This window comes from Barbus barbus (genome assembly GCF_936440315.1).
Source record: "Barbus barbus genome assembly, chromosome: 24".
In the NCBI taxonomy this organism is placed as follows: Eukaryota; Metazoa; Chordata; class Actinopteri; order Cypriniformes; family Cyprinidae; genus Barbus; species Barbus barbus.
In genome coordinates, this window is record NC_136752.1 from 981155 (window position 1) to 1008768 (window position 27614).

The 27614-nt window shown below is 40.8% G+C and overlaps 1 protein-coding gene across 3 annotated transcripts; it reads left to right on the forward strand.

Moving 5' to 3' along the window:
* Positions 1 to 27408, forward strand: LOC306844248 (BTB/POZ domain-containing protein 9-like). Of its 3 annotated transcripts, none has more exons than XM_079376232.1 (10): positions 1 to 288; positions 15486 to 15849; positions 17595 to 17862; positions 21006 to 21225; positions 22915 to 23034; positions 23733 to 23842; positions 23922 to 24111; positions 24885 to 24992; positions 27018 to 27096; positions 27173 to 27408. In XM_079376232.1, the coding sequence occupies exons 1-10, from the start codon at positions 110 to 112 to the stop codon at positions 27254 to 27256; spliced, it is 1722 nt and encodes a 573-aa protein (XP_079232358.1). In that variant the 5' UTR covers positions 1 to 109; the 3' UTR covers positions 27257 to 27408. The 3 variants fall into 3 exon arrangements, with proteins under 3 accessions (XP_079232358.1, XP_079232360.1, XP_079232359.1); XM_079376234.1 differs by lacking the exon at positions 1 to 288 and adding an exon at positions 329 to 420; XM_079376233.1 differs by lacking the exon at positions 1 to 288 and adding an exon at positions 7963 to 8074.
* Positions 27409 to 27614: the final 206 nt, after the last annotated feature.

A 27614-nucleotide genomic window follows, 5' to 3' on the forward strand; every position in this document is an offset into this window, starting at 1 on the left:
CAACATCCGGGTCACGAGCATATCCGTCAGTGCCGCTCCAGAACATGGCCAGCGTCAAACAGCAGCGTGTTTGAAGCAGATCCGCGAGCGTCGGTATGCGACAGCGGTGATGAGCAGCAGCAGCAGCAGCGGCGGCTCCGCGGCGGAGATTGATCACGCGCAGCTGCTGGCGGAGCAGCTCGGATCGCTGGTGGCGGGACAGCTCTACAGTGACGTCACCTTCCTGGTGGAGCACAAGCGCTTTCCCGCGCACCGCGTCATTCTGGCGGCAAGATGCCCCTACTTCAGGTACCGCGCTTCTCCAGGCGCCATCTTTCCTCTTAGCTCCGTTACACCTCACTGACCCGCGCGAACTCGTGTTTACACCGGAGGCATTTACTCACCTTCATTGACTAAAAATCGCCTTCTGGGGTTCCTCTGGTAAAATTGGCATTTTAAGGGATAAATGTCACATTGTTGTGGTCGCTTAAACCCGTGGAAACGGTGTTAGAAAAGCCCAATTCCTTCTCAACTCTGGCCCAGATGTGTTGTCTGGAGATTCTGATGACGTGTGAATCAATGAAAGAGCCTGAGAACACGATCCGTTCTGCGCATGCGCGTAATTACGCAGTAGAAGACGTCACGGTTTTATTATTAGTTATTATGGGTTATGGTTTGTATATTATGGTATTTTCATTAGACTATTAATTGCTAACTTTTGTATTGTTTTATTTGTAAGCCACTTTGGACAAAATCATCTGCTAACTCATATAACCATAACATGCACAAAGAAAATACAGGTAGGTCTCAAAAAATTAGAATATTGTGGAAAAGTTTGTCAATTTCAGTAAATCAATGTAAAATGTGAAACTCGTACATTACATAGGTTCATTAGACACTAAGTGAAATATTTCTAGCCATTATTTGTGTTAATTTTGATTACTTCTAGCTAAAGAAAACCCAAAATTCAATATCTCACAAAATTAGAATATCACATGCAACCAATAAAAAACAAGGATTTTTAATACAGAAATGTCGGCCTTCTGAAAAATGTTCACGTATATAAATACTTGGTTGGGCCTCCGTTTGCTTGAGATGCTGCATCAGTGTGACGAGCCATGGAGGCAATCCACATGACTGGGATTTTCACAATTAAAACAATTAAAAAGTATACAAGTCTTTAGTTCATAGTCCTTTAATTCAGTTTTGTATTAAATCACAGCGCGCTCCAGTGGCCGCCAGAAAACATGATTAGCGACAGTATGTCTATATTCACGTAAGTTAAATATAATATGTTTTCGTGTTAAGCAAAGTAACTTACTGTGCGTGGCTGCTTCACTAAAAAGCTTCTTATATCACTTCCACACTTTCTTTTGGACATTTTGTTGATGTTTTAACATTTATGCTATAGGTAGCAACATTTACCGTTAACTAGCCTTTACATGTGGGGTGGGGGAGGAAAAAATAGAGCTTTTATAAAAACGTCATAAAAAAAAGATTTGTCAAAACAATTTAATTTATTTAATTATTTAATTAATAAAGGTAGTTTAACCATTTTAAACACAAATTAACTCTTTCATGTTTTACACAAGGTTTTGCGTAGTTCAGGATTGCTTAAATTATTTGATTGGATGAGGAAACATTTTGTGGGCTTGTCTTGACTCTTGACGTAATGTTGATTCTTCCATGTTCAGCGCGTGCATCGATCACACCTGCTTTTAGCAAGTTGTCCGGCTGGTATTAAGAGAACATATGCAAGTAATTCAAAGTAGAATGAATCGTAATACACACACACACACACAATTGTGCAATTAATGAATACGCTGCAGCTGAGCTGACCATGAAATGGTAAGTTCACCATATTTATCTTGCGTATTTTGATTGATATTAGCTACCCTGGATGTGTTGTGATAAGCAAAACGTAACATTCACATTGTGAATGTTACGTTTTGCTTATTCGGATGTTTATAGACATATTTGTGAATGTGATGCATGTGTATATCAAAGTGAAAATTAAGTGCATTTCCAACTCTGAACTCTGTCCCCAAGTAAATTCGGTTATTAAATAAACAGATAGCAAAACGAGTTGTGCGGTGTCCCCACCACTTTTCAAAGCAAAGTTACGCCACTGCTGAAAAGTAATACACAGTTACTCAGATGTGATGCTGCTGACAAGCATTGCAGTATATAGTGTCCGCTGAGCAAAATTAAATTCCAAAATTACATAGTAAGCAAAGTTACATCAAAATCTTTGCCTATCTTCTCCACCCACGGTCCATTAGCCACTGCTCCTGCAAGTTGTGTGGAAAAAAAATTATGCAAAACTGAATCCATAGAACAAGGCATTTACTCAAACCCGAAGCCATAGAACAAGGCATTTACTCAAACCCGAAGCCATAGAACAAGGCTTTTACTCAAACCCGAAGCCATAGAACAAGGCTTTTACTCAAACCCGAAGCCATAGAACAAGGCTTTTACTCAAACCCGAAGCCATAGAACAAGGCTTTTACTCAAACCCGAAGCCATAGAACAAGGCTTTTACTCAAACCCGAAGCCATAGAACAAGGCTTTTACTCAAACCCGAAGCCATAGAACAAGGCTTTTACTCAAACCCGAAGCCATAGAACAAGGCTTTTACTCAAACCCGAAGCCATAGAACAAGGCTTTTACTCAAACCCGAAGCCATAGAACAAGGCTTTTACTCAAACCCGAAGCCATAGAACAAGGCTTTTACTCAAACCCGAAGCCATAGAACAAGGCTTTTACTCAAACCCGAAGCCATAGAACAAGGCTTTTACTCAAACCCGAAGCCATAGAACAAGGCTTTTACTCAAACCCGAAGCCATAGAACAAGGCTTTTACTCAAACCCGAAGCCATAGAACAAGGCTTTTACTCAAACCCGAAGCCATAGAACAAGGCTTTTACTCAAACCCGAAGCCATAGAACAAGGCTTTTACTCAAACCCGAAGCCATAGAACAAGGCTTTTACTCAAACCCGAAGCCATAGAACAAGGCTTTTACTCAAACCCGAAGCCATAGAACAAGGCTTTTACTCAAACCCGAAGCCATAGAACAAGGCTTTTACTCAAACCCGAAGCCATAGAACAAGGCTTTTACTCAAACCCGAAGCCATAGAACAAGGCTTTTACTCAAACCCGAAGCCATAGAACAAGGCTTTTACTCAAACCCGAAGCCATAGAACAAGGCTTTTACTCAAACCCGAAGCCATAGAACAAGGCTTTTCCGAAGCCATAGAACAAGGCTTTTACTCAAACCCGAAGCCATAGAACAAGGCTTTTACTCAAACCCGAAGCCATAGAACAAGGCTTTTACTCAAACCCGAAGCCATAGAACAAGGCTTTTACTCAAACCCGAAGCCATAGAACAAGGCTTTTACTCAAACCCGAAGCCATAGAACAAGGCTTTTACTCAAACCCGAAGCCATAGAACAAGGCTTTTACTCAAACCCGAAGCCATAGAACAAGGCTTTTACTCAAACCCGAAGCCATAGAACAAGGATTTTACTCAAACCCGAAGCCATAGAACAAGGCTTTTACTCAAACCCGAAGCCATAGAACAAGGCTTTTACTCAAACCCGAAGCCATAGAACAAGGCTTTTACTCAAACCCGAAGCCATAGAACAAGGCTTTTACTCAAACCTTAAGCCATAGAACAAGGCTTTTCCGAAGCCATAGAACAAGGCTTTTACTCAAACCCGAAGCCATAGAACAAGGCTTTTACTCAAACCCGAAGCCATAGAACAAGGCTTTTACTCAAACCCGAAGCCATAGAACAAGGCTTTTACTCAAACCCGAAGATATAGAACAAGGCTTTTACTCAAACCCGAAGCCATAGAACAAGGCTTTTACTCAAACCCGAAGCCATAGAACAAGGCTTTTACTCAAACCCGAAGCCATAGAACAAGGCTTTTACTCAAACCCGAAGCCATAGAACAAGGCTTTTACTCAAACCCGAAGCCATAGAACAAGGCTTTTACTCAAACCCGAAGCCATAGAACAAGGCTTTTACTCAAACCCGAAGCCATAGAACAAGGCTTTTACTCAAACCCGAAGCCATAGAACAAGGCTTTTACTCAAACCCGAAGCCATAGAACAAGGCTTTTACTCAAACCTGAAGCCATAGAACAAGGCTTTTCCGAAGCCATAGAACAAGGCTTTTACTCAAACCCGAAGCCATAGAACAAGGCTTTTACTCAAACCCGAAGCCATAGAACAAGGCTTTTACTCAAACCCGAAGCCATAGAACAAGGCTTTTACTCAAACCTGAAGCCATAGAACAAGGCTTTTCCGAAGCCATAGAACAAGGCTTTTACTCAAACCCGAAGCCATAGAACAAGGCTTTTACTCAAACCCGAAGCCATAGAACAAGGCTTTTACTCAAACCCGAAGCCATAGAACAAGGCTTTTACTCAAACCCCAAGCCATAGAACAAGGCTTTTACTCAAACCCCAAGCCATAGAACAAGGCTTTTACTCAAACCCCAAGCCATAGAACAAGGCTTTTACTCAAACCCCAAGCCATAGAACAAGGCTTTTACTCAAACCCCAAGCCATAGAACAAGGCTTTTACTCAAACCCGAAGCCATAGAACAAGGCTTTTACTCAAACCCGAAGCCATAGAACAAGGCTTTTACTCAAACCTGAAGCCATAGAACAAGGCTTTTCCGAAGCCATAGAACAAGGCTTTTACTCAAACCCCAAGCCATAGAACAAGGCTTTTACTCAAACCCGAAGCCATAGAATAAGGCTTTGCCGGAACAGGATATCAGTCCATTTCACTCAGTTTGATCTGTATTTGTTAAGGCTGTTACACAGTGTCATCAGATTGAAGATTTTCAGAGTGCTGTTCAGGCTTAACTGGATGAAAGAACTGTAGAAAAGGCACCCATCATGTATTAACTTTAATTCTTATAGTAGCATGTAACTACATGCACTGTTTGTTCTCTGTGTTAGCCTTAAGCGATCACAGGTCAAACCTTGCTAATGTGCTTATGTGTTTCAAACCTAAATATGGTTTGGTATTCCTCATCTCCAAACCCATTTGGACATAATGAGTCCAGAAAAATAGCCTCCTTCTTAGCAACTAATAATACCTGTGAAGAGCATACGCCATTATTGCCAGCTATAGGGGCACCAACTGGTATAAAAAAATAGAGGAAACACTAAAAAAAAATGTAACTGTACACAAAGCATGTAGTGGCTTGCTGTTTGTGACCCCCTAGACCATGCTGGCACAATGATATCTTTTGATTCCACATTGTCCTATGAAAAAAACAATGTTCAGATCTCCTTGGACATATCTTCACTTAAAGAGGTGTATCTGCTGGACTTGTCAACACATTATGCAACTTACTGGCTAACTAGGTTCCCTTAGTTTCCATGTAGGGACTTCATATAGGTCAGCAATGTGGACATCCATTCCCTGAATAAAATTGTATGTCTGCATTTCATATACATATATCTCACAAAAGTGAGTACACCCCTCACATTTTTGCTAATATTCTGTTATATCTTTTCATGGGACAGCACTATAGAAATGAAACTGTGATGCATCTTAAGGTAGTCAGTGTACAGCTTGTATAACAGTATAGATGCATTGTCCTCTGAAAATAACTCAACATACAGCCATTAACGTCTAAACAACTGGCTGGCTATTTTGCTGGACGTGCTCTGTCCAGCACATAGGTCAGCTAGAAATAACAAAAAATGAATAGGGTGAATGGCCCTTGGTGGAGATCCTGTAAACAATTTCCCTTCTTCACCTTCTTTTTGGGCTCCCCAATTAGGACCTTGTCCCCTGCCTTGACTGAGCACTGGCAAACCCCTTTCCTTTTCTTTGCCTTAAAAGCCTTTTTTTGTTCCCCTGCGCCTTTTCAATGTTTTTCCGTACCTTAAAGATAAGAACATATTAATTACTATGCAAACATTCTTATTCAAATTGAACATGCCATCCACACAGCTCTGAACAAACCGTTTCATTGAGGGCCTTGACTCCAGCTAGTTTGAGCTCCAGCTCCTCCGCTGGGTCCGCCAATTCAAAGGCGGCGTCTGTCTCACAGGCATTTAATGATGGGGGTGCCTATTGTACATTAAAATGTACGGGCTGTACTTGGTGGATCTCTCATTTGAAACAAAAGGTTTTGTTAGATTGCATTGAACCACAAAATACAACTCTTAAAACATGTATGTGATATAATAACCTGTTTTGCAGTGTTTATTCCATAAACTATGGCCTGCAGGTGGATGTCCCAATCATTCTGGTGCTGATTAACATATTTTCTGAGAGTACTCTTCACATTTTGATTAGTTCTCTCATCCTTCAACATACATGCACTTTAGTATACATTGGCTAAAGTTGACTTTACTGTTTTGCGGGATGTCATGATGGCACACTTACTTGGCCGTTTGACTGGGGATGGTATGCACTTGTGATGGCATGCTTGATGTTCAGCGCTGCAAATATGTGTGCATTAAGCTGTACATAATTCAGACACACATGGTTATTTTCAATATTTATTGGTCTCAGAAATGACCAATAACCGCTTAAAACAGCGTGAATTGTGATGATGTCATATGACCTGTGTGAAGGGAGAGGGTAATCAGGACACATACCTCGTTAACAAATGCATGGCCCCTGTCAGTGATGATTTTCCGGACCATACCAAATGTGTACAGCTTTGACACAAGTGCCTCAGCCACCTCAGTGCTGGAGCCACACTTCAAAGGTACAGCGATAACCCACTTGGTGAACAGGTCTGTCACCGTGAGGACGTATTGATGGTCTTTAACGTTTTTTTCAATGGACCAATGAGGTCCATACCGACCACCTCTCAAGGCTCTTTCACCTGTGGAGATATGTAATATTACCACATCACCTTATACATAACTTGTTGCTTCAAGTGATACACCAAGGTAAGCTCTACCTTAATAGGGTGAAGGGCAGGAGATACAGTCTTTATGGCGTCATTCTTTTGGCATATGTGACCGCTTTTGACCTGATGGATACATTTATTATTTAGACCAAATAATTAACTGAAGTCAAACAAAGCCACTAAATCAATTCATTGCCTGAGAGCCATAGTGTTAAATTCCATGAGAGTTTCAAAAAAGTTCCCAATCTGCCACATCTGCCTTTATGCTGTCCCAGTAGTACCCCACGACAACCCTGTCCATGGTCGCCCTCACGCCCCCATGGCTCCCTGTGCCAGGGCTGTTGTGGCACTCCTCCAGGACAGCCCGCCTCATGAATTGTGCGCTGGGGCCAGTGTAGAATCATTTACTTTCTGTGATAGACAAACAATGTTTGTTAAGTAATGGTTTTGCTGCTTTGTTTGGTATTACAATACAGCACTTATGTGCACGTGTGTCTTTGTTCAGGAATGCAAACACATGTGTGGTGAAAAATGTTGGCGGTTACTATGTCTGACTAGATGGAACATCGTTGCTGCCAGGCTCACACGTGTTAACTAAAACAATGCTAATATTACTTCAAAACCCACACTCACTTACCTCTTATAACGAAATGTGTAGCCATTCGTGAGACCTTCTTCTTCAACGCCGTATCCACCAGCCGACAGCGTAAAGGGCAAACTGAATGAAAGTCTCGTGGTACAAAGGTGCGCAAGCGTGGAACAGATCGTTCAGTGTCGTAAATCGTGGCAAAACAGAATTGTCATTTGCGCATGCGCGTTTTCTACTACATCATAATGCGCATGCACGGACGGATCGTGCAGGCATATCAATCGTGTACTGACAGAGCCCACAAATAATTTTTAATTGCGTATTAATAATACACATTAGGCTTAAGTACTTAGTAATTTGCTAGTAGATGCGTTCTTTATATTATTCGTATTTTCACTACAGCAGGGCTGTCAACTACTGAACTGACTTCTGAATTATTCTTGGAGTGAGAATTCTTACCTTGGAGTTTTATATAAAGAGAAAGAAATAGACCTTTCATTTTGTCTGACTTCTAGACATACCTAGTAGTTAATGGTTAATGTTTTAGTATGGTTTTCAAAACTAATGTGAGACCAGTGAGGTGCTAATTCATCGAGAGAAGGTGTCAATAAAAGGTCTGTACACCATACTAATCAAGCAGTTACAACTGTTTATTGATATCAGCTGTGTATCAACAATGATAATGATCATAGGTAAATGCATAAAAGAATAATGATAATCAAAAATAAGCACATTAAAGAAGGATAATCATAAGCCAGTGCATAATATATGAATGATCATGAATTCAAGTTCAAGTCAGCTTTATTGTCAATTCTTCCACATGTACAGTACATACATACAGAGAATTGAAATTGCATTACTCTCAGACCCTTGGTGCATACAGTTAACATTAAACACGTTCAGATACAGATAATACAGTTTAAACATATGTACAACTATACAAATATACAAATGAGGATATTGTAGAAAAAAAAAATAAGAATTAGATCGATAAGTGGCATAAGGCGCATGGCAGATAGAGTGCAAAACCAGTTAAATAGAAACAACACTGTGTAGATATATTTGTAGTGCAAAAGAGCTTATCAGTCTGAGGACATTGTAGAAAATAATAAAAAAAGAGAGATCGATAGATAAAGTGCATAAGGCACATGGCAGAATAGATGGAGTGCAAACCAGTTGAATGTACAACAAAACTGTGCAGATTTGTTTTGTTTTGTTATGAGTGTAGTGCAAGAAGAGCTTATCAGTCTGTTAAAGTGACAAGTTCGGATAGCTTTTTGTCAGACTATCCGAAGAGGTAATTTGCAGTCAATGTTGGATGGGTAGTGATCAGCCAATGCTGCACAAGTGACAGGTGCCGGTCACAGTTTGTTGGTCGGTGGGGGGGGGGGGTGTCACAGAGTCAGAGTTCCTAGTGTGTTGCTGTGTTAAATGGGGGTGAAAGAGGGGAGGGGGGGCAAGGACGGGAGGGAGTTCAGCTTCCTGACAGCCTGATGTATGAAGCTGTCCTTCAGTCTGCTGGTCCTCGCCTGGAGACTCCGCAGTCTCCTCCCTGATGGCAGCAGACTGAAGAAGCTGTGTGTCGGGTGGGTGGGATCGCCTGCAATGCGGAGGGCTTTGCGGGTGAGACGGGTGCTGTAGATGTCCTGGAGGGAGGGGAGAGAGACACCAATGATCTTCTCAGCTGCTCTCACTATTCGTTGAAGTGACTTGCGGCAGGATGCGTTGCAAGCGCCATACCACACAGTGATGCAGCTGGTTAGGATGCTCTCGATGGTGCCTCTGTAGAAGGTGCACATGATGGGGGTCGGTGCTCTGGCTCTTTTGAGTTTGCGGAGGAAGTAGAGACGCTGCTGTGCTTTCTTGGCCAGTGCTACAGTGTTGTTAGTCCAGGAGAGGTCCTCTGTGATGTGCACACCCAGGAACTTGGTGCTGCTCACTCTCTCCACAGTCGCACCGTTGATGGTCAGAGGGGCATGCTGAGTGTGTACTCTCCTGAAGTCAACAACAATCTCCTTCGTCTTCTTCACATTCAGAGAAAGATTGTTGTCACTGCACCACCCGGCCAGGCGGCTCACCTCGCTCCTGTAGTTTGTCTCATCTCTGTTGCTGATGAGACCCACCACAGTCGTGTCATCCGCAAACTTAATGAAGATGTTGGAGTTGTGTGATGGTGTGCAGTCGTGGGTCAGCAGAGTGAAGAGGAGGGGGCTCAGCACACATCCTTGGGGGGCCCCAGTGTTCAGTGTGATGGTGCTGGATGTGTTACTGCCGACCCGTACTGCTTGAGGTCTCCCGGTCATGAATAAATGGATAAAAGATAATGATTATGAATGAATAATACACAAATTTGAGCATATGCTAGAACTAAACCCCAAGCTAAGTGTTATAACCAATATACAAGCTCAGAACTGTGCCATCATCTCCACTCTTCAGACGACCGGGCAGCCCGTTTCAGTCACAGTGGAAGACCAACACCTGTCCGAGAAATGCCGGGCGACGTACACTTATCCCACGGCTGAGCTTCCACTGTTTCTGAAAGAAACCCCATGTTTTATACTTCAACATTAGGTGCAGGTTAAGAACAACCCTCCAAGAGAGAGAGAAAGCAAGTTGATCAGGCTCGATCCCCCTCCCAGTTGGGTGCACTTGTGTCAATTACTAAAAGATGAACCATTACTCCGCAACATCTCTGAGGTTTCGCAATAAGTGTGTTTTGTGCCAGAATTCTGCACCTGGATGATCAAACGACAACAGTTTCCAACCTTATCTTGAAGGTCAATGTAACCTCTCTTGTGCTTTCCCAGGAGATTGTGATGTTGTTTTGCACCAGCTGTAACCTTGTCCCTAGCATTTCAGTCTCTAAATGTTCATCCGTTGAGTGCATCACAAAAAACAACCCATCTCGTACAGTTAAGCTGTGCTCTATCACCAACTTTTCACCACAGCAAGAATAGCAATGTACAGTGAGAGAATTACTTTTACAACTAATAATTAATTAGTTGTAATTGCATTTCAAAAATATTGATACCAAAATTCAAATATAAAAGGTGGATAGTTTGAAGTGTGACTCGTCACAGGTTTCACGATTCAATTACAATTATCACTTCAACTATTCAATTCGATATCACAATGCATCTCAATTATATGACATTTATTTTGTGCTTTTTTTTAATTAAATTTCATAAGAAGGCTACTTTTTAAAATAATTACCAAATAATAATAAATCAAAACAATAGTTAATAATTTAACCAAACCAGTTTTCAGAATAAATTCTGAGCTTGGTTTTTCCAAACATGTGTCCAGATCTCAGATTTAAAAATAATGGGTGCATTTTTTAATACTCACTTTGGTGTTTCCTCCTCCTGCCATTTTAAGCTAGTGTGACGTCAGTAGACTATAATCGATTGTGATTTAGGGTAAACGCACCTATTACGCTCACCAAAATCTACATTGAGACATTTTTAGTGCACAAGATATTGGTTTCAGTACAAAAAGTTATGTTAAAATAAAATATTAATCTCTCACACGAAAATATTTAATTTTATTTTAAATGACAAAAGTATTTAAATTAAGATATACATCATTCAATTCAAAAAGTCTGGCTGTGCTTATGGGTACATCTGTGTACCCTTTAAACACCCCTGTTCCCATTAAGCTCACATCATGTTTTATTAAAAATTCTTGCTTATTTTAAGGACATTTTTTAAGAATAATTGTAAAAATATATATTTTTGAAGGTACAAAGTCAATCACAAAAATAAAAAAAACAGAACAATCAAGCAACAAGGCATTCAAGTGGATCATTTATATATTCATAATGAAGTGTCATCAAGCACATATCAGCATCAAGACTAGTCCACGTTCAGCTAAATAACACATTCAAAAATCAAATAAAACATTTGATTCATGGGGATGAACACAGAAACTAGCCTCATTATGAAATGGATGTAATCTTATCTCTAGTCTCTTACGGCTGGAATACACATGATTTCTGCTCTGATTTCCACAGATTTACAGTCTGGAGAAGATGATGCTAGTTACCAAAGATCAGAGCCAGTCTGTAGATTTGAGTCGACAGAATCCATAGAAAATCAATTAAATTAACTTAAAGTGACAGCCATCAGTTAATATGTGAAGTCTGTTTATGAAGTATTTATATAGAGTTCAATGTGGAAGAGCACACGGAGCTTAATTGCAGCAGCAACTATTTTTAATACATTTGATGTAATATTTATTAAAATGACAGGATTTTTGCTAAATAAATAGTGTAGGTCATGTATTAAGTTCATACATATTTCAATATGAACAACTATTATTAACAATATCTATGAAATGATACTTTTTCTTATTGATGTCACACTGAAGCTGTGATTTTCATAGTAGTGTCCTTTAAGCTCAGCTTAATATGAAATCTTTCAAAATTACAGCGCTGTAAAACCACAGACCAGCAATAAACTGTTCATTAATAATATTATGGATGTAAAAGTACAAGCCAGTAATGCCTGTGCAGTACTATGTTAGCGTAGCACACAATCTTCTCCAGCTAGTCAGCTAACTGTGTTCTGGAGCATCTGTTGATAAAACTATCTTTTGAATCTAATGTAATTATTTCCCACATCCATGTTGCAGGTTATAATATGCAAAAGTCTGAACATTCATCTCTTAATTTTACAATAAGTAGTGAAACTTACCCAAAATAAAGGCTTAAACATCTAAAAAATGCACATTTAAGGGGCTCCTCTTTTGGTGAAAGTTTTTAGACAGCTTTCAAAATGGCCGTCAGAGAGTGAACACATGGAGACCCGTATCTCCGTGTGCAATGATCTGATTGACTTCAAATTATAAGACGTATATAGTAACAGACACATCAACTTAAGACATCAAGTAGGATAATAAATAATTTTTATTTTTATAATCTGATCTCAGAAATGGAAGTGTGCTTAATAGGTGCGTTTACCCTATCACTGCATCGATACAGAATCGTCTGCATCATGAGTTTTCCTATTTTATTCTGGTGAGTGTGTACATTCCTCCTGACGCGCGTGTGAGCGCCACGCTAGAACTGTTGGCCGACCAAATCACACACATAGAGCAGCGTTACCCGAACTCTTTCATTATCATTCTCTGTGATTCTAATAAAGCTAATCTGCCTAAATACAGACAACACATCACCTGCCCCATCAGCACTGGAGCTCCTCAGGGCTGTGTCCTCTCCCCACTGCTCTTCTCCCTCTACACCAACGACTGCACATCTAAAGACCCCTCTGTCAAGCTCCTGAAGTTTGCAGATGACACTACAGTCATCGGCCTCATCCAGGACGGTGACGAGTCTGCTTACAGACAGGAGGTTAAGGAGCTGGCTGTCTGGTGCAGTCACAACAATCTGGAGCTCAACACGCTCAAAACTGTGGAGATGGTAGTGGACTTCTGGAGAAACCCCCCATAACCATCATGAACAGCACCGTGACTGCAGTGGAGTCATTCAGGTTCCTGGGCACCACCATCTCTCAGGACCTGAAGTGGGATACTTACATCCACTCCATCAGAGATTGTACTTTCTTCATCAACTGAAAAGTTCAACCGGCCACAGGCGCACATGACACAGTTTTACTCTGCTGTTATTGAGTCGGTCCTGTGCTCTTCTATAACTGTATAGTTTGGGTCAGCCAACAAATCAGATATAAGAAGACTGCAGCGGACTGTTAGGTCAGCAGAAAGGATCATTGGTGTCCACCTGCCCAGCCTTCAGGACTTGTACTACTCCAGAGTGAAGAAACGGGCAGGTAACATCACAAACCCTTCTCACCCTGGACACGACCTGTTTGCGCTTCTCCCCTCAGGCAGATGCTACAGATCTCTGTGCACTAGAACATATAGGCATAAAAAGTTTTTCCCCCCGTGCCATCTCCAGCCTAAACAGCTAACACAGGAATTATTACCTGTGTCCTGTAATTCATTCCCATCTCTAATTATTGACTCTCTCCTTAGTACTTTGTAAATATATTTTTCTAAACAGCTGTATATAGAGAGTAAATGAGACACAAATCTGTACATAAATCATCTTAGTCGTGGCCTAAGGTTAGAGTCGGACTCGTCATCCAAAGGTTGTGGGTTCGAGTCTCGGGCCGGCAGGGATTGTAGGTGGGGGGAGTGAATGTCCAGCGCTCTCTCCACCCTCAATACCACGACTGAGGTGCCCTTGAGCAAGACACCGGACCCCCAACTGCTCCCCGGGTGTGTGTGTGTGTGTGTGTGTGTGTTCACTGCTGTGTGTGTGTGTGTGTTCACTGCTGTGTGTGTGTGTGTGTTCACTGCTGTGTGTGTGTGTGTGTGTTCACTGCTGTGTGTGTGTGTGTGTTCACTGCTGTGTGTGTGTGTGTGTGTGTGTGTGTGTGTTCACTGCTGTGTGTGTGTGTGTGTGTGTGTGTGTGTGTTCACTGCTGTGTGTGTGTGTGTGTGTGTGTGTGTTCACTGCTGTGTGTGTGTGTGTGTGTGTGTGTGTGTTCACTGCTGTGTGTGTGTGTGTGTGTGTGTTCACTGCTGTGTGTGTGTGTGTGTGTGTGTGTGTGTGTGTGTGTGTGTGTGTTCACTGCTGTGTGTGTGTGTGTGTGTTCACTGCTGTGTGTGTGTGTGTGTGTGTGTTCACTGCTGTGTGTGTGTGTGTGTGTGTGTTCACTGCTGTGTGTGTGTGTGTGTGTGTGTATGTGTGTGTGTTCACTGCTGTGTGTGTGTGTGTGTGTGTGTGTGTTCACTGCTGTGTGTGTGTGTGTGTGTGTGTGTGTGTGTGTGTTCACTGCTGTGTGTGTGTGTGTGTGTGTGTGTGTGTGTGTGTGTTCACTGCTGTGTGTGTGTGTTCACTGCTGTGTGTGTGTGTTCACGGTGTGTGTTCACGGTGTGTGTGTGTGTGTGTGTTCACGGTGTGTGTGTGTGTGTGTGTGTTCACGGTGTGTGTGTGTGTGTGTGTTCACTGCTGTGTGTGTGTGTGTGTTCACTGCTGTGTGTGTGTGTGTGTTCACTGCTGTGTGTGTGTGTGTGTTCACTGCTGTGTGTGTGTGTGTGTTCACTGCTGTGTGTGTGTGTGTGTTCACTGCTGTCTGTGTGTGTGTGTGTGTGTGTGTGTGTGTGTGTGTGTGTGTTCACGGTGTGTGTGTGTGTGTGTGTGTGTTCACTGCTGTGTGTGTGTGTTCACGGTGTGTGTGTGTGTGTGTGTGTGTGTTCACTGCTGTGTGTGTGTTCACTGCTGTGTGTGTGTGTGTTTTCACGGTGTGTGTGTGTTCACTGCTGTGTGTGTGCACGTTGGATGGGTTAAATGCAGAGCACGAATTCTGAGTATGGGTCACCTATCTTGGCAGTATGTCACTTCACTTCACTTCATCTGTTCCAGATTCTTACACATTATCATTATTAAGTCTTATTTAAATGTTTCTGTTCTCATGTCAGATATGCATGTATGTATGTACCAAGAGCTTCTTAAAAACCACAACAAATTCCTTGTGTGTTTGCGCACACTTGGCGAATAAAGCTGATTTTGATTCATCACGATGCATCATAGACACTAGGGATGTGCATCTCATAACTGAGGCCGATGTGATACACATCTCGATGCATAGCCAACGATACAATACATTAAAGATGCATATGAAGCAGCTACCGATGCAATGCGATATGATTCACCACAATTACGATACAGTGCGATCCGATTTCGATTCAATTCAACACAATGCAATTCGATGCAATACAGTGTGATGGAAAAAAATTATCACTTTTATTTCTTTGGTTTAGCGAGACCGCAAATCATAAATTAACTTAAGTGTCTTCTGACACCTCGAGGCCTGTTTCATAAAACAAGTTTGCCAGGCTTATTTCAGTTAGTCTGACTTATTGTCGCATGATTTGTTCCATAAAGCAAATTTACCATAGCTCAAGCTCAGTCACTGTGTCCTGGTCTCTCCTGATTCCTCCTCTTTGAGTGGGGTGTGATGTAGCTGAAACACAGTAGGCTTGACGTGATGTTCTCCGCAGGGCTCTCCTGTACGGCGGCATGAAGGAGTCTGAGCCGCAGGCCGAGGTGCGTCTGGAGGACACGCAGGCCGAAGCCTTCGGGATGCTGCTGCAGTATCTGTACACGGGCCGGGCCAGCCTTAATGCTGCGCGCGAGGAGCTCCTGCTGGACTTCCTGGGCCTGGCCCACCGCTACGGCCTGCAGCCACTGGAGGACTCCACGTCTGAGTTCCTGCGCACCGTGCTGAACTCCCACAACGTGTGCCTTGTGATGGACGCGGCCGCACTGTACTCGCTGAGTGCCCTCGCTGCCGCCTGCTGCTGCTACATGGACCGGCATGCTCCGGACCTGCTGCGGGCCGACGCTCTGCTCACGCTCTCCAAGGTAGTGTGTGTGTGTGTGAGACCAGGGCAGGGCGGCAGACGGGGTTCTGTGGGACACTTGGGGTAGGGCTGCGTGATAAATCTATAACGATAGTTAACACACTATATAAATTTCCCTGATTAAACCAATAACATTTGTAAAAAAAAAAAAAAAATAGCAATAATTTTATATAAATTTATACTTTCATTTGAGCACCTAATCCCACCCCTACCCCAAACCTACACACTTCTGGACAATATAAAACACGTAACAGGCAAATATAAGTGCAGTCACAGGTTTTAATTGCAGAAACTGACCGTAAACAAGCAGTATAAAAGCATTACAAACAAGTCGTGTTGCATTCCAAGTCCTTCTGAAGCCATATGATGTCCTTTTTAGACATTTTCTTACAGTTGATACGAACTTGCACTGAATGTTCGCTGGACGGACAGATCAGATGATGGCAATTTAATTCTGCGACAGTTATTACTGTCAGCCGATATAAATAATTGTAAATTAATCATAATTATTTATATACAATTCCCTTTTGAGCTTATTAAATTGTTACATGACGTTGTTATAAAATACAGAGTATTAACACTTAATGACATTTTAATGACAAATTCAATTTGTACCACTGAATAAAAGTGGTCAGAAAAACAGTAGAAAGGTTGTGAGCAATGATAGAGTCAGAAGCTTGCAACCGCTGTGTTGCCGTTTGAACTTTGAGCAGAGTGCTTCTGGTGCATAAACATTATATTGAGCATTTATCAAACTCTTGTTATTGGTTTATCGAGCAAAATTATATCATGTTAATTATCGTTATCGATATCGATGTATCACCCAGCCTATGTAAATATTGGTTTCAGTTACGTGGTATGCCTGTTTGCAGTGATGCTGGATGATACTAAATATCCAATAAGCTCAGTGATGTAACACTGGACATATATGAAGGGCTGGTTGGTTATAATTTTCCACTCTAACTAAAAAATTATAGTTGCTGAAAAATTGTGATTTAATCATTTGGTGAATTATGATGATTGCATGTTATTTAATTTAAATGTTGACTCTATTAAAGGGGTCATATGATACTGTTTTCATCATTATTTGGTGTAGCAGAATATGTTGACATGCTTTAATGTTCAAAAAACACATTATTTTTCAAATAATGTACATTATTGTAGTTCCTCTATGCCCCGCCTCTCTCAAAAGCCTCGTTTTCTACAAAGTCCCTCCTTTCGACAAGCGTAGTCTGCTCTGATTGGCCGAACACCACAAGCACATGTCAGAAATGTAACGCCCCTTTCCATAATCACAAGCTTCAGCTTTCAAAGTAAAAGTAAAGACAGTTAATAATGTCCTTAGTTTTACCATCAGTTCAAGCAGGGGCGGCGCCAATGGGCACTCGCGGGCCGTGCCCCCCCACTTTCCATCCTTTCCCCTTCCTGCTGAACGTGATCGATTTTGAAAGCGAAAGTACCGATAAAACAACGCACGTAAGAAAGCGATTGCTTGGAGGAATTTATTGGCAAGATGCATTTCCGTCTCCCATTATTAGCATTAACACTATTCTGCACAAGTCAAAAACCACCTCAAGAGCGTAGAACCTTTTTGCAAATTAAGGGTTTTTTATTCAAAATTCAGCATTTCCATCACTCGTTTCTCATGCCATACTTCAAAATGTGCATGAAAACATGGTGATGGAAACAGCTGGTGTAGCGTCAGCGGTTGTAGCGTCAGCGGTGTAATCCCGTGCTCTCCCGCAGGCGGCTCTGCTGACCGTCGTCCGGCGCGACTCTTTTGCGGCCAGCGAGCGGGAGATCTTCCAGGCATTGGCCCGCTGGTGTCGGCAGAACGGCGAAGGCACGGACACACAGGAAGTGATGTCAGCGGTGCGTCTGCCGCTCATGACGCTGACTGAGATGCTGAACGTGGTGCGACCGTCAGGTCTGGTTAGTCCCGATGACCTTCTGGATGCCATCAAGACGCGCTCGGAAACCCGAGACATGGACCTGAACCACCGCGGCATGCTGGGTAAGTGGTTCCTCTTCAGCAAACACACACAGCTCCCCTGCAGAGCCCTGGCTGATTCAGTTTGAGCTCATCTCAACAGTCTCTGTTCAGAGGTCAGGAAGCAGAACTGGACCAATCAGCTGCGAGGAGAGTGACACATTAACGCCTCTGTCTCTCGCTCCAAAGCAGTTTAGAGGAAATACAGCGTGGCCTTTGCTGCCAAATTATTTATTACTTATATGAGTTTTGGATACAAGAAATAAAAGCTCCACAATCCACAAGATTAAACAATAGCAAGGAAAATAGTAATATAAAATATAAAAACATAATAAAATTATTATAAAAGATTAACAACTTTATTATAAAAGATTATAAATCCAAATCTATATGATTAATGATTGTGAATAAAAAAATGAAGAAAACAAAGAAATATAACAGATGTACGGTTGCTCTGCTGTTTTCTGCCGAAACAGATCCTCAGGTCCATCACAAGCTGCAGATCATATAAAGCTTTTAACATGGCTGAACTTGCATGCTTTCTGTTAAGCTGTTTCTGATCCTACATCAATTAATTAAATTCAGTTGATGCATGTGTATTAATGTAGTCAAATGCTTTCAGCAACACTTTGTGTCGTTGTTAAACATTGTATGTTCTTAACCGTAACAATAACATAAATCATGCATAATTACAGGCAGCTAACCTTTAACCAAAGCCTAATCCTAACCTTAACCCTGTAGTTAATTACTATTATTCAGTGCCTTTACTTTAGTCATTTAGCAGAAGCTTTTATCCAAAGCGACTGTGGTGGTTTCTGCCAGTGCTATGAGGAATCATTCTCAGAGTCTTGGGCTTTGATGCCAGAATTTAGATTTTCTTATCAGAGACAATAAAGCCGAGAGACGCTGCAGTGAATCTCTCGAATCTTTGTTCGTTCCTCTTAAATAGTTTTTCTCCTAAGGTGTGTTCTATACATTTCCTATAGCGTTATTGTTTCTAAGAAACAGTCTCCATCAGTTTGCTAGAGCAGACAATAGGCCCTCTGTATGTTACGTTAAATGAAGAGGCATGACTTGGTCACAACAGGATGTGCAGCTTTACCTTACACCATACGTCAGCACAATCCATTCTTCTGCAGGCCTCTACACATGCAGACAGCTGCAGTTTTACAATAGCAGAATAACTCGATACATACATGGCTATATTCACATTGATTACACAAATAAAACTCTTCGTCACGACTTGCAAATAAGAAAAAGTAACTAAAACTAAAAGTCAAAACTCTGTAAATACTACATACACACATTTAAGAAAATAAAGAAATTAAATATAATTGACTTTCCTGTTTATCACAAAAAATGGCCAAGCAAGTGCAGACACTGACAAGATACGCGATACAGTATACAGTACCTAATATTAAAATTACACTAACAAGGGCACCTTAAAGTGAATTCGTATTTTCATACAGCTGTGTTTTTTTCCTGTCTTTAAATTCATGATATCTTTCATAACTGTCTCGTAATCTTCAGTAAAAAGCTGAATAGTTCGTGTGATTGGCTGTTCTCTGCAGAGTTTACAGATAAAAGTACAGATGAATCAAGTTGTGCTCGACACATTTCTGACAAATGATCCCTAAACTCAAACTGAGGTCTTATGGCTGGTTTCCACTGATCGGTACGGGTCAGTACGGTACGGTACGGTACGATTCGGACCGAAGTCCCTGATCCAGCTTGTGTTTCCACCGCTAACAGTACCCTTACTTGATAGACGTGGTGTATGCCGGAAAGTAGCGATCGACGATAAAGCACAACAATAAGCACAACTCTGCCTCTTTTTGTGTAATATCAATTTTAATGAACAATAATAGCCATTATAAAAGTATATGTATAAGAGGAAATAAAGACAAAAGCAAACAATTCAGTCAGACGTATGCTACAAAGTCAGCGCTGTACTACGGTAAAGTTCAAAATAAATATAAAGTTAAACTTTGTGCTCAGCCAAAATGATATGACCAGGAAGAAATAATAGATTCATGAGTTAAATATACACAAAATGAATTGTATCTGATGTTGAATCACTACAGAGACATCAGAGCCAGCGGCAAATGTCTGAAGGACTACTCGACCGCTCGAGGCGGATACACGACTGAGCGCCTCGAGCGCTGAAATCAGCATAGCAAATTTACCAAATAGGCGCTATATCTTTATAAATAAACTACAGATTTGAGTTTTAAACTACATTCTCACCTGAAAACTCTTAAAACTACATTTCATGACACAATAACAGTAATATGTTGCTCTTTCATTGGCTGACACCACGTGATGTCGAGTCGGCTGACCGGTCCAGATATTTGGCATGCTAGATATGTATTTGGCGTCAGCGAGGTGTCGGCGACGCGTTAGCGAGCCTCTTTGATGCATCGTTGTGTAGTTCACACATAAAGATCGCGGAGCGCCGATCACCCGCTGATTTTCCCCCGATTACAGCCCGACCTGTCGGCGAGCTCGTTAGCTTGCAAATCAGGCTTAAAATCCTGTAGTGTGAACTAGTCTTTAGCTGTTATATTTCTGATTTGAGCTTGAGTTTCAGAAATGCTTTGAAAAATGTAACGTTAGCTTTTGTTGACGCTACCTGCACTACTTGATCAACAATAGAGCTTCGCTACGGAAAAGCTATTTGATTCAGAAAGCAGCGACACTACCACCACGCTACTGAGAAATGTAATTAAACTAGTAGCGTTATGACTAGCAACACTGCTGCCCATCACTGCGTGTGTGTGTGTGTGTGTGTGTGTGTGTGTGTGTGTGTGAGAGAGAGAGTAATGTGTGTGTGTGTGTGTGTCTGTGTGTGTGTGTGTTTTATGAGGACACAAATTTGTATAATGACATGGGTATGACAGAGGTATTACAATATGAAGGTGGTTTATGAGGACACTGCCTATGTCCCCGTAATTCAAAAGGCTTAAAAAACATACTAAATGGTGTTTTTTTGAAAATCTAAAAATGCACAAAGTCTCCTGTGAGGGCTAAGTTTAGGTGTAGGGTTGGTGTAGGGCAATAGCACACACAGCTTGTTCAGTATAAAAACCATTACGCCTATGGAGAGTACCCATAAACCCCAAAAACCAACGTGTGTGTGTGTGTGTGTGTGTGTGTGTGTGTCACAGTTCCGGAGGAGAACATCGCCACGATGAAGTACGGTGCTCAGGTGGTGAAAGGCGAGCTGAAGTCGGCGCTGCTGGACGGAGACACGCAGAACTACGATCTGGACCACGGCTTCTCCAGACACCCCATAGAGGAGGAGGGGCGCTCCGGGATCCAGATCAAGCTCGGCCAGGCATTCATCCTCAACCACATCCGAATGCTGCTGTGGGACCGGGACAGCCGGTGAGCCTCAGATCTACCGTGCGGGTGAAGATCATGTGCTTCTGAGGGGACTCAGTCACTGCAGAAATATTCTCATGGCAGCTTCTTTTCATCTCTACCTCAGTTCGATGCCGAATAATGTAGTGTTTATTACACTGTTCAGGGTTTACCACAGCTATTTCTGACACAAGCTTCACCTGTCAGACAGTGAATCTGCATTTCCATTTTTTTTTTTTCATTTATTTACTTAATAGGGACAGTACTCATTAATCGACAGTAAAATACTGTAAATAAGCCAGAGTTAGCCCCATTGGCTAATTTTTATCTGTTGCCCCTTGCCAGATTTAAAAAAGGCAACCTAAAAATCTGAAACACAGTAAGTTATCACACACAAACATACAATAGCATTTACAATTACATACAATAACACTACTGATGATAATAAGGGCAGTATCAAAAAAAGAAACCATTTACATGATTACAAATTTGATTTGCTGCTTTAATTTATTTTTCAATGTTGAATAATTTGTACTACTCCTTAATTCAATTGGTAGAGTATTCCAATAATTAATGGCTCTAACTGAAAAGACTGATCGTCCAAATGTTGTACTACCATTACAAATAACTACCATTATTATCCTTCTGCATTAGAAACTGGCATAATGGAGAGGGTGCATAACCATTTAATATCTTGAAAATCAAGCGAGCATCGACCAAATGTTTAATATTATCAAAACTCAATAAATTGTTTTTGAACTATATTGCAATAATTGTAACTGATTTTAAAATGGTTGTGCTTGCTGGTGACCAACTAGTTTGTGTTTATTTTCTTCTTAATGCCATGGCTATATTCACGGCGAGAAGCAGTTAAAGCATTCACAAGTCAGTGTGACCAATTAGTGTAACAAAATGCAATATGAGAAAAGATCATATATTCCATGTAAAGTGTTGCTGCCTCTGTTGTTAAATGTGGTCTTATATGCCTGAAGTTAACCAAATTAAATGTAATAATGTTGGCTGCCTTTTCAGCATGCTTCTGAAAGGACAGCTGGGAATCTACAATTACAAACCTTGAGCTTTTCTCCTTTAACAAGTCACTGTTGTTGTTGTTTTGTGAAAAGAACATAAAAACAGTTTTGCTTTTTTCAATTTGCTGCTTGTTGTTTGTTTTTAGCATGCACATATTATACTCGGTCATCAGCATACATTTCAGTACTAACAGATGGACAGACTAGCGGCAAGTCATCAGTATATTAGCTAAACAGGATTAGGCCCAGAATTGATCCTTGAGGTACTCCAATATTACAGTTTAGATAAATTGATTGAGTATTACCAAGACGCACACTTTGCATCCTATTTGATAAGTGTGAAGTCATTAATTTAATAGCTTTCATTTGTTTATTTAGTCTACTTTAGTTTTTTTTTTTCTCAAATTTGTCAAAACATACTTCCTTTAATTATTACTATAGTATTATCTGAACTTTAAAGTTATTTAAATTGTAGTTTACGGTCGTTTTAGGGTGTTACCATGAACATTGACATCGTTTCAAAAGAACAGTGCTATCTAAACAATGTAGTTCTGTTCTAATATCAGAATGTTTACGGTATGGAGGATTTCAAGCTGTTGCTAAACTAACTGTTTCGTTTGAAAGCGTGATTGAGCAGGTTGTGTTTGGAAGCTGATTGTGAGTTGTTCTTCCTCTCCTGTAGCTCGTACTCGTACTACATCGAGGTGTCTGTGGATGAGCTGGACTGGGTTCGAGTGGTGGATCACTCCAAGTTCCTGTGCCGCTCCTGGCAGAACCTCTTCTTCTCTCCTCGGGTCTGCAGGTAAAGCGCTGTGGAGATCACACGCTCTCCAGCATATTTCTGCTCATTCAGGGTTGATGAGTTTCAGGTGTTATGGGCGTCAGAAACCACAGGTGACGGCATGTGAAGCAATCCAGCGAGCAATGATGCATTAGTCATTACAATAAATCAGAGATGAGAATGAAAACTGCTCACTTTTGTCCTGATTTGATAGAAGAGGAGCTATAAACAGGAGTATAAGTAATATGTGACCCTGGAGCACAAAACCAGTCATAAGGGTCAAATTTTTGAAATTGAGATTTCTACATCATCTGAGAGCTGAATAAATCCTCTTTCCATTGATGTATGGTTTGTTAGGATTGGACAATATTGGTCTGAGATACAACTATTAGAAAATCTGGAATCTGAGGGAGCAAAAAAATCTAAATATTGAGAAAATCTCCTTTAAAGTTGTTCAAATGAAGTTCTTGGCAATGCATATTACTAATCAAAAATTAAGTTTTGATATATTTATGGTAGGAAATTTACAAAATATCTTCATGGGACATGATCTTTACTTAATATCCTAATGATTTTTTATTATCCACCTTGTTGATGTAAAAATGCTGACCAAATAACACGAGTTCAGGGTGAAACTCCTGAATAACTGTGGGATGGTGATGTGAAAGCGTGTGATGCAGATAGAAGCAGATCTGTTTTTACTGCTGCTCTTGTCTCAGGTACGTGAGGATTGTAGGAACACACAACACCGTCAATAAAGTCTTCCATCTGGTGGCCTTCGAGTGCATGTTCACCAGCCGTCCCTTCACTCTGGAGAGGGGGCTTGTGGGTAAGATGTTGTGTTGTAGTGCAGTGATTTCATCTGCTGCGTCTGTGTTTGTGAGCAAATGTCCTGCGTGTGTCTGCAGTGCCCAGTGAAAACGTGGCCACGGTCTCGGCGTGTGCGAGTGTGATTGAGGGAGTGAGTCGCTGCAGAAACGCTCTCCTGAACGGAGACACACACAACTACGACTGGGACTCGGGCTACACCTGCCACCAGCTGGGCTCCGGAGCCATCATCATCCAGCTGGCACAGCCCTACGTCATCAGCTCGCTCAGGTGTGTGTGTGAGAGAGAGAGTGTTTCATTTAATCTTTTATTCAAATATAAATGCACATACATAGAACACACAACAAATACCATAAACAGAAGCCTACTGTATCCTGTTTGATATGCAAATTTCCAAAGCCTCAGCTGATCAACATGATCAAGACCTGTTTCCCACTCAATCTCCTCATGTTTTCTGGCATCTGATTGATAGTTTAGCATGTTTTATCCAGTATTTTGGCCCACTGAAAACACTTCACGTGTCTTTCTGCTGTCAAATCTTGACTGATTAAAGGTCAGAATAACTGCAGTCATATCTCCAGATGAACTCTTACTGGACTGAAGCAGCTCAGCTTTACTTGATTCTCCATCAATCATTTTCTAGATAAATCAGTGCATCTCAAATCTGATCATCAGGATCTTTTATGGAGCATTTCTTCATCTCTAAATCAGCATTGTATTGCATTATATGTTTGATATATATATATGGATCACTTCAATCTACTAAGACATATTACTGGAGATATAGAGTGACCGCTGATATTTAGAGCATTTTATGTCAGCATCTGCTCTACTGTTATAAAGATCTCATTGATTTACAAGCATCAGAATTTCAGCGTATAAACTACATAAAACTGAGCAGTTGTTTTTTAATGGCAGGGCAAGTACATTTATTAAGAGCCATTTAGTGTAAACGTGAGTGGAGCTTGAGTGTTGCGCTGAGACCGGAGAGTCGAACCCTGTGAGGCTTTGAGCCGGTAGAGAGTGTGTTTGTGCCGCTGCAGGCTGCTGCTGTGGGACTGTGACGAGCGCTCCTACAGCTACTACATCGAGCTGTCCACCGACCAGCAGCACTGGACCAGAGTGCTGGACCGGACCACCGTGGCCTGTCGGTGAGCAGCGTCCACTACACCACAGCACACTCACACCGAGAGACATTACACTGGACACAGAAATAAAGGAAAACCTCAGGAAAAACATTCAGTGCCCATTAAAGTGGTTATATATATGATGCGATTTCTCTTTGGAGCGTTACAAGCTGATTGTGCATAAGATCCCTGAAGCTGCAAAGACTTAAGTCTCAAACCCAAAGAGATATTCTTTATCAAAGACTCATCCACGCCCTCCTAAAACACCTCATTCAAACACGCCACACATGTCTACGTCACGATGTGGAAATATTTGCGTAATGCCGCCCAAATGTTCTGGCAAAGAAAGAAGGCATGGTTTCAGTCACAGCAGTAGTGTTGATGCCGCGTGTCAGCTGTGTGTTTCTGGCAGAAAGCAAAAGCACTTTATTTGTAGAAAACGAAGCGTTTGAGAGGCGGGGCTAGAGGAACTACAATAATGTACAGTATTTCAAAAATAATGTTTTTTTTTTACATTAAAGCATGTCAACATATTCTGCTACACCAAATAATGATGAAAATAGCATCATATGACCCCTTTAATAGAGTTACACCAAACACAAAATAATGATCTTTAAAAAAGCATGATATGACCTCTTTAAATATAACTCTAGAGAGGGGCATTATGATGAACATATTCATGACATTAATGTCTAAATAAATCTGACATGTAAACAAGCTTTATTACAGCCACTGATTATTTCTTCAAATTAGAGTAAAAACATAATATCTTAAAGTCATATTAAAACTGTCTTGTGTAATTTGTTTATTATTAAATAAATGTTATTTATTGTTACACTACCAGTTAAATGTTTCTGATCAGTAAGATTTTTAATGTTTTAAAGAAGTCTCTTCTGCTCATCAAGCCTGCATTTATTTGATCCAAAGTACAGCAAAAACAGTAATATTGTGAAATATTATTACTATTTAAAATAACTTTTCTATTTGAATACATTTATAATGTAATGTATTTCTGTGATCAGAGCTGTATTTTCTTCATCATTACTGCAGTCTTCAGTGTCACATGATCTTCAGAAATCATAATAATATACTGATTTACTGCTCAACAAACATTTCTGATTATTATTATTATTATGCTGAAAACAGCGGAGTAGATTTTTGTCATGTTTCTTTGATGAATAGAAAGTAGTGCTGTCAAATGATTAATTGCATCCAAAATAAAAGTGTTTGTTTGCATAATATATATGTGTGTGTACTGTGTATATTTATTATGTTTATATAAATACAAACACATGCATGTACATATTTCAGAGAAATTGTATTTTTTAGATATTAAATGTATTTATTTATAATATAAATGATATGAATATAAATATAGGATGTATATATTTTCTAAATATATACATGCATGTGTGTGTACGTGTGTTTGACAGCATTAATATAAAGTTCAGAAGAACAGCATTTATCAGAAATAGAAATATTTTGTACCATTATAAATGCCTTTATTGTCACTTTTGATCAATTTAAAGCATCCTTGCTAAATAAAAGTATTAATTTCTAGAATCTCTTTCCCACAAAAAAATAAAATAAATAAATTCTACTGACTCCTAGCTTTTGAAGGTTAAAGTAGTGTATAATGTTACAAAAGCTTTTTATTTCAGATAAATGCTGATCTTTGGATCTTTCTATTCATCAAAGAGTCCTGAAAAACATTTTTAAATATTGATGATGATGATGATAATAATGAGAAATGTTTGTTGAGCAGTAAATCAGTATATTAGAATGATTTCTGAAGATCATGTGACACTGAAGACTGCAGTAATGATGAAGAAAATACAGCTATATTACTGCTCTTGCTGTATTTTGGTTCAAATAATTGCAGGCTTGATGAGCAGAAGAGACCAATAAAAAAACCTCACTGTTGGGAATCTTTTGACTGGCAGTGTATCTCCAGCTTTGATTTCCTGCTAGATGTTGGTTTGAGTAAGACTGTAGTGTGTGTCTAAGTGTAAGGATGTGGAGGAGGTTTCAGTGTCCTCTCCCCGTCAGGTCCTGGCAGACGCTCTCGTTCGACAAGCAGCCGGCGGCGTTCGTTCGGATCGTGGGAACACACAACACTGCCAACGAGGTGAGAGCAGCGAGCAGAGAAACTCAGCACAGCGCAGCGCTGGCCGTCTCTGACCTCCTTCTCATGATTCCTGCAGGTCTTTCACTGCGTGCACTTCGAGTGTCCGGCACAGCTGGCCCCCGGCACTGGCCCCGGCCCCGGCCCCGCTCCGTCCTCATGACGCTCCTCCGGAGAGCAGACCACTCTTCATCATCATCATCATCACACCTCTGCGCGGGAGATTTTCTTCTGTTTTTATGTGTTATTTATTAGATTGTTTACTTCTTATTGTAGATGTCAGTTGATCTGAGGCATCATAATACATATTTATTCAAATAAGAGTCTTTGTCTTATAATATATTGAGTTTTGGTGATGACGTTGCACTATAGCATTGGGAACGGACTGACACTCAGCGTATTAACACATTGTATCTGATCCTAAATGAATCTAAGTATAAGTGATGTTTACTCTGCTCAGTGTTGTATTTCTAGACTTTTTTACCTGTGGTGATGAACAGTAGGAATAGATGTAGTTTTGA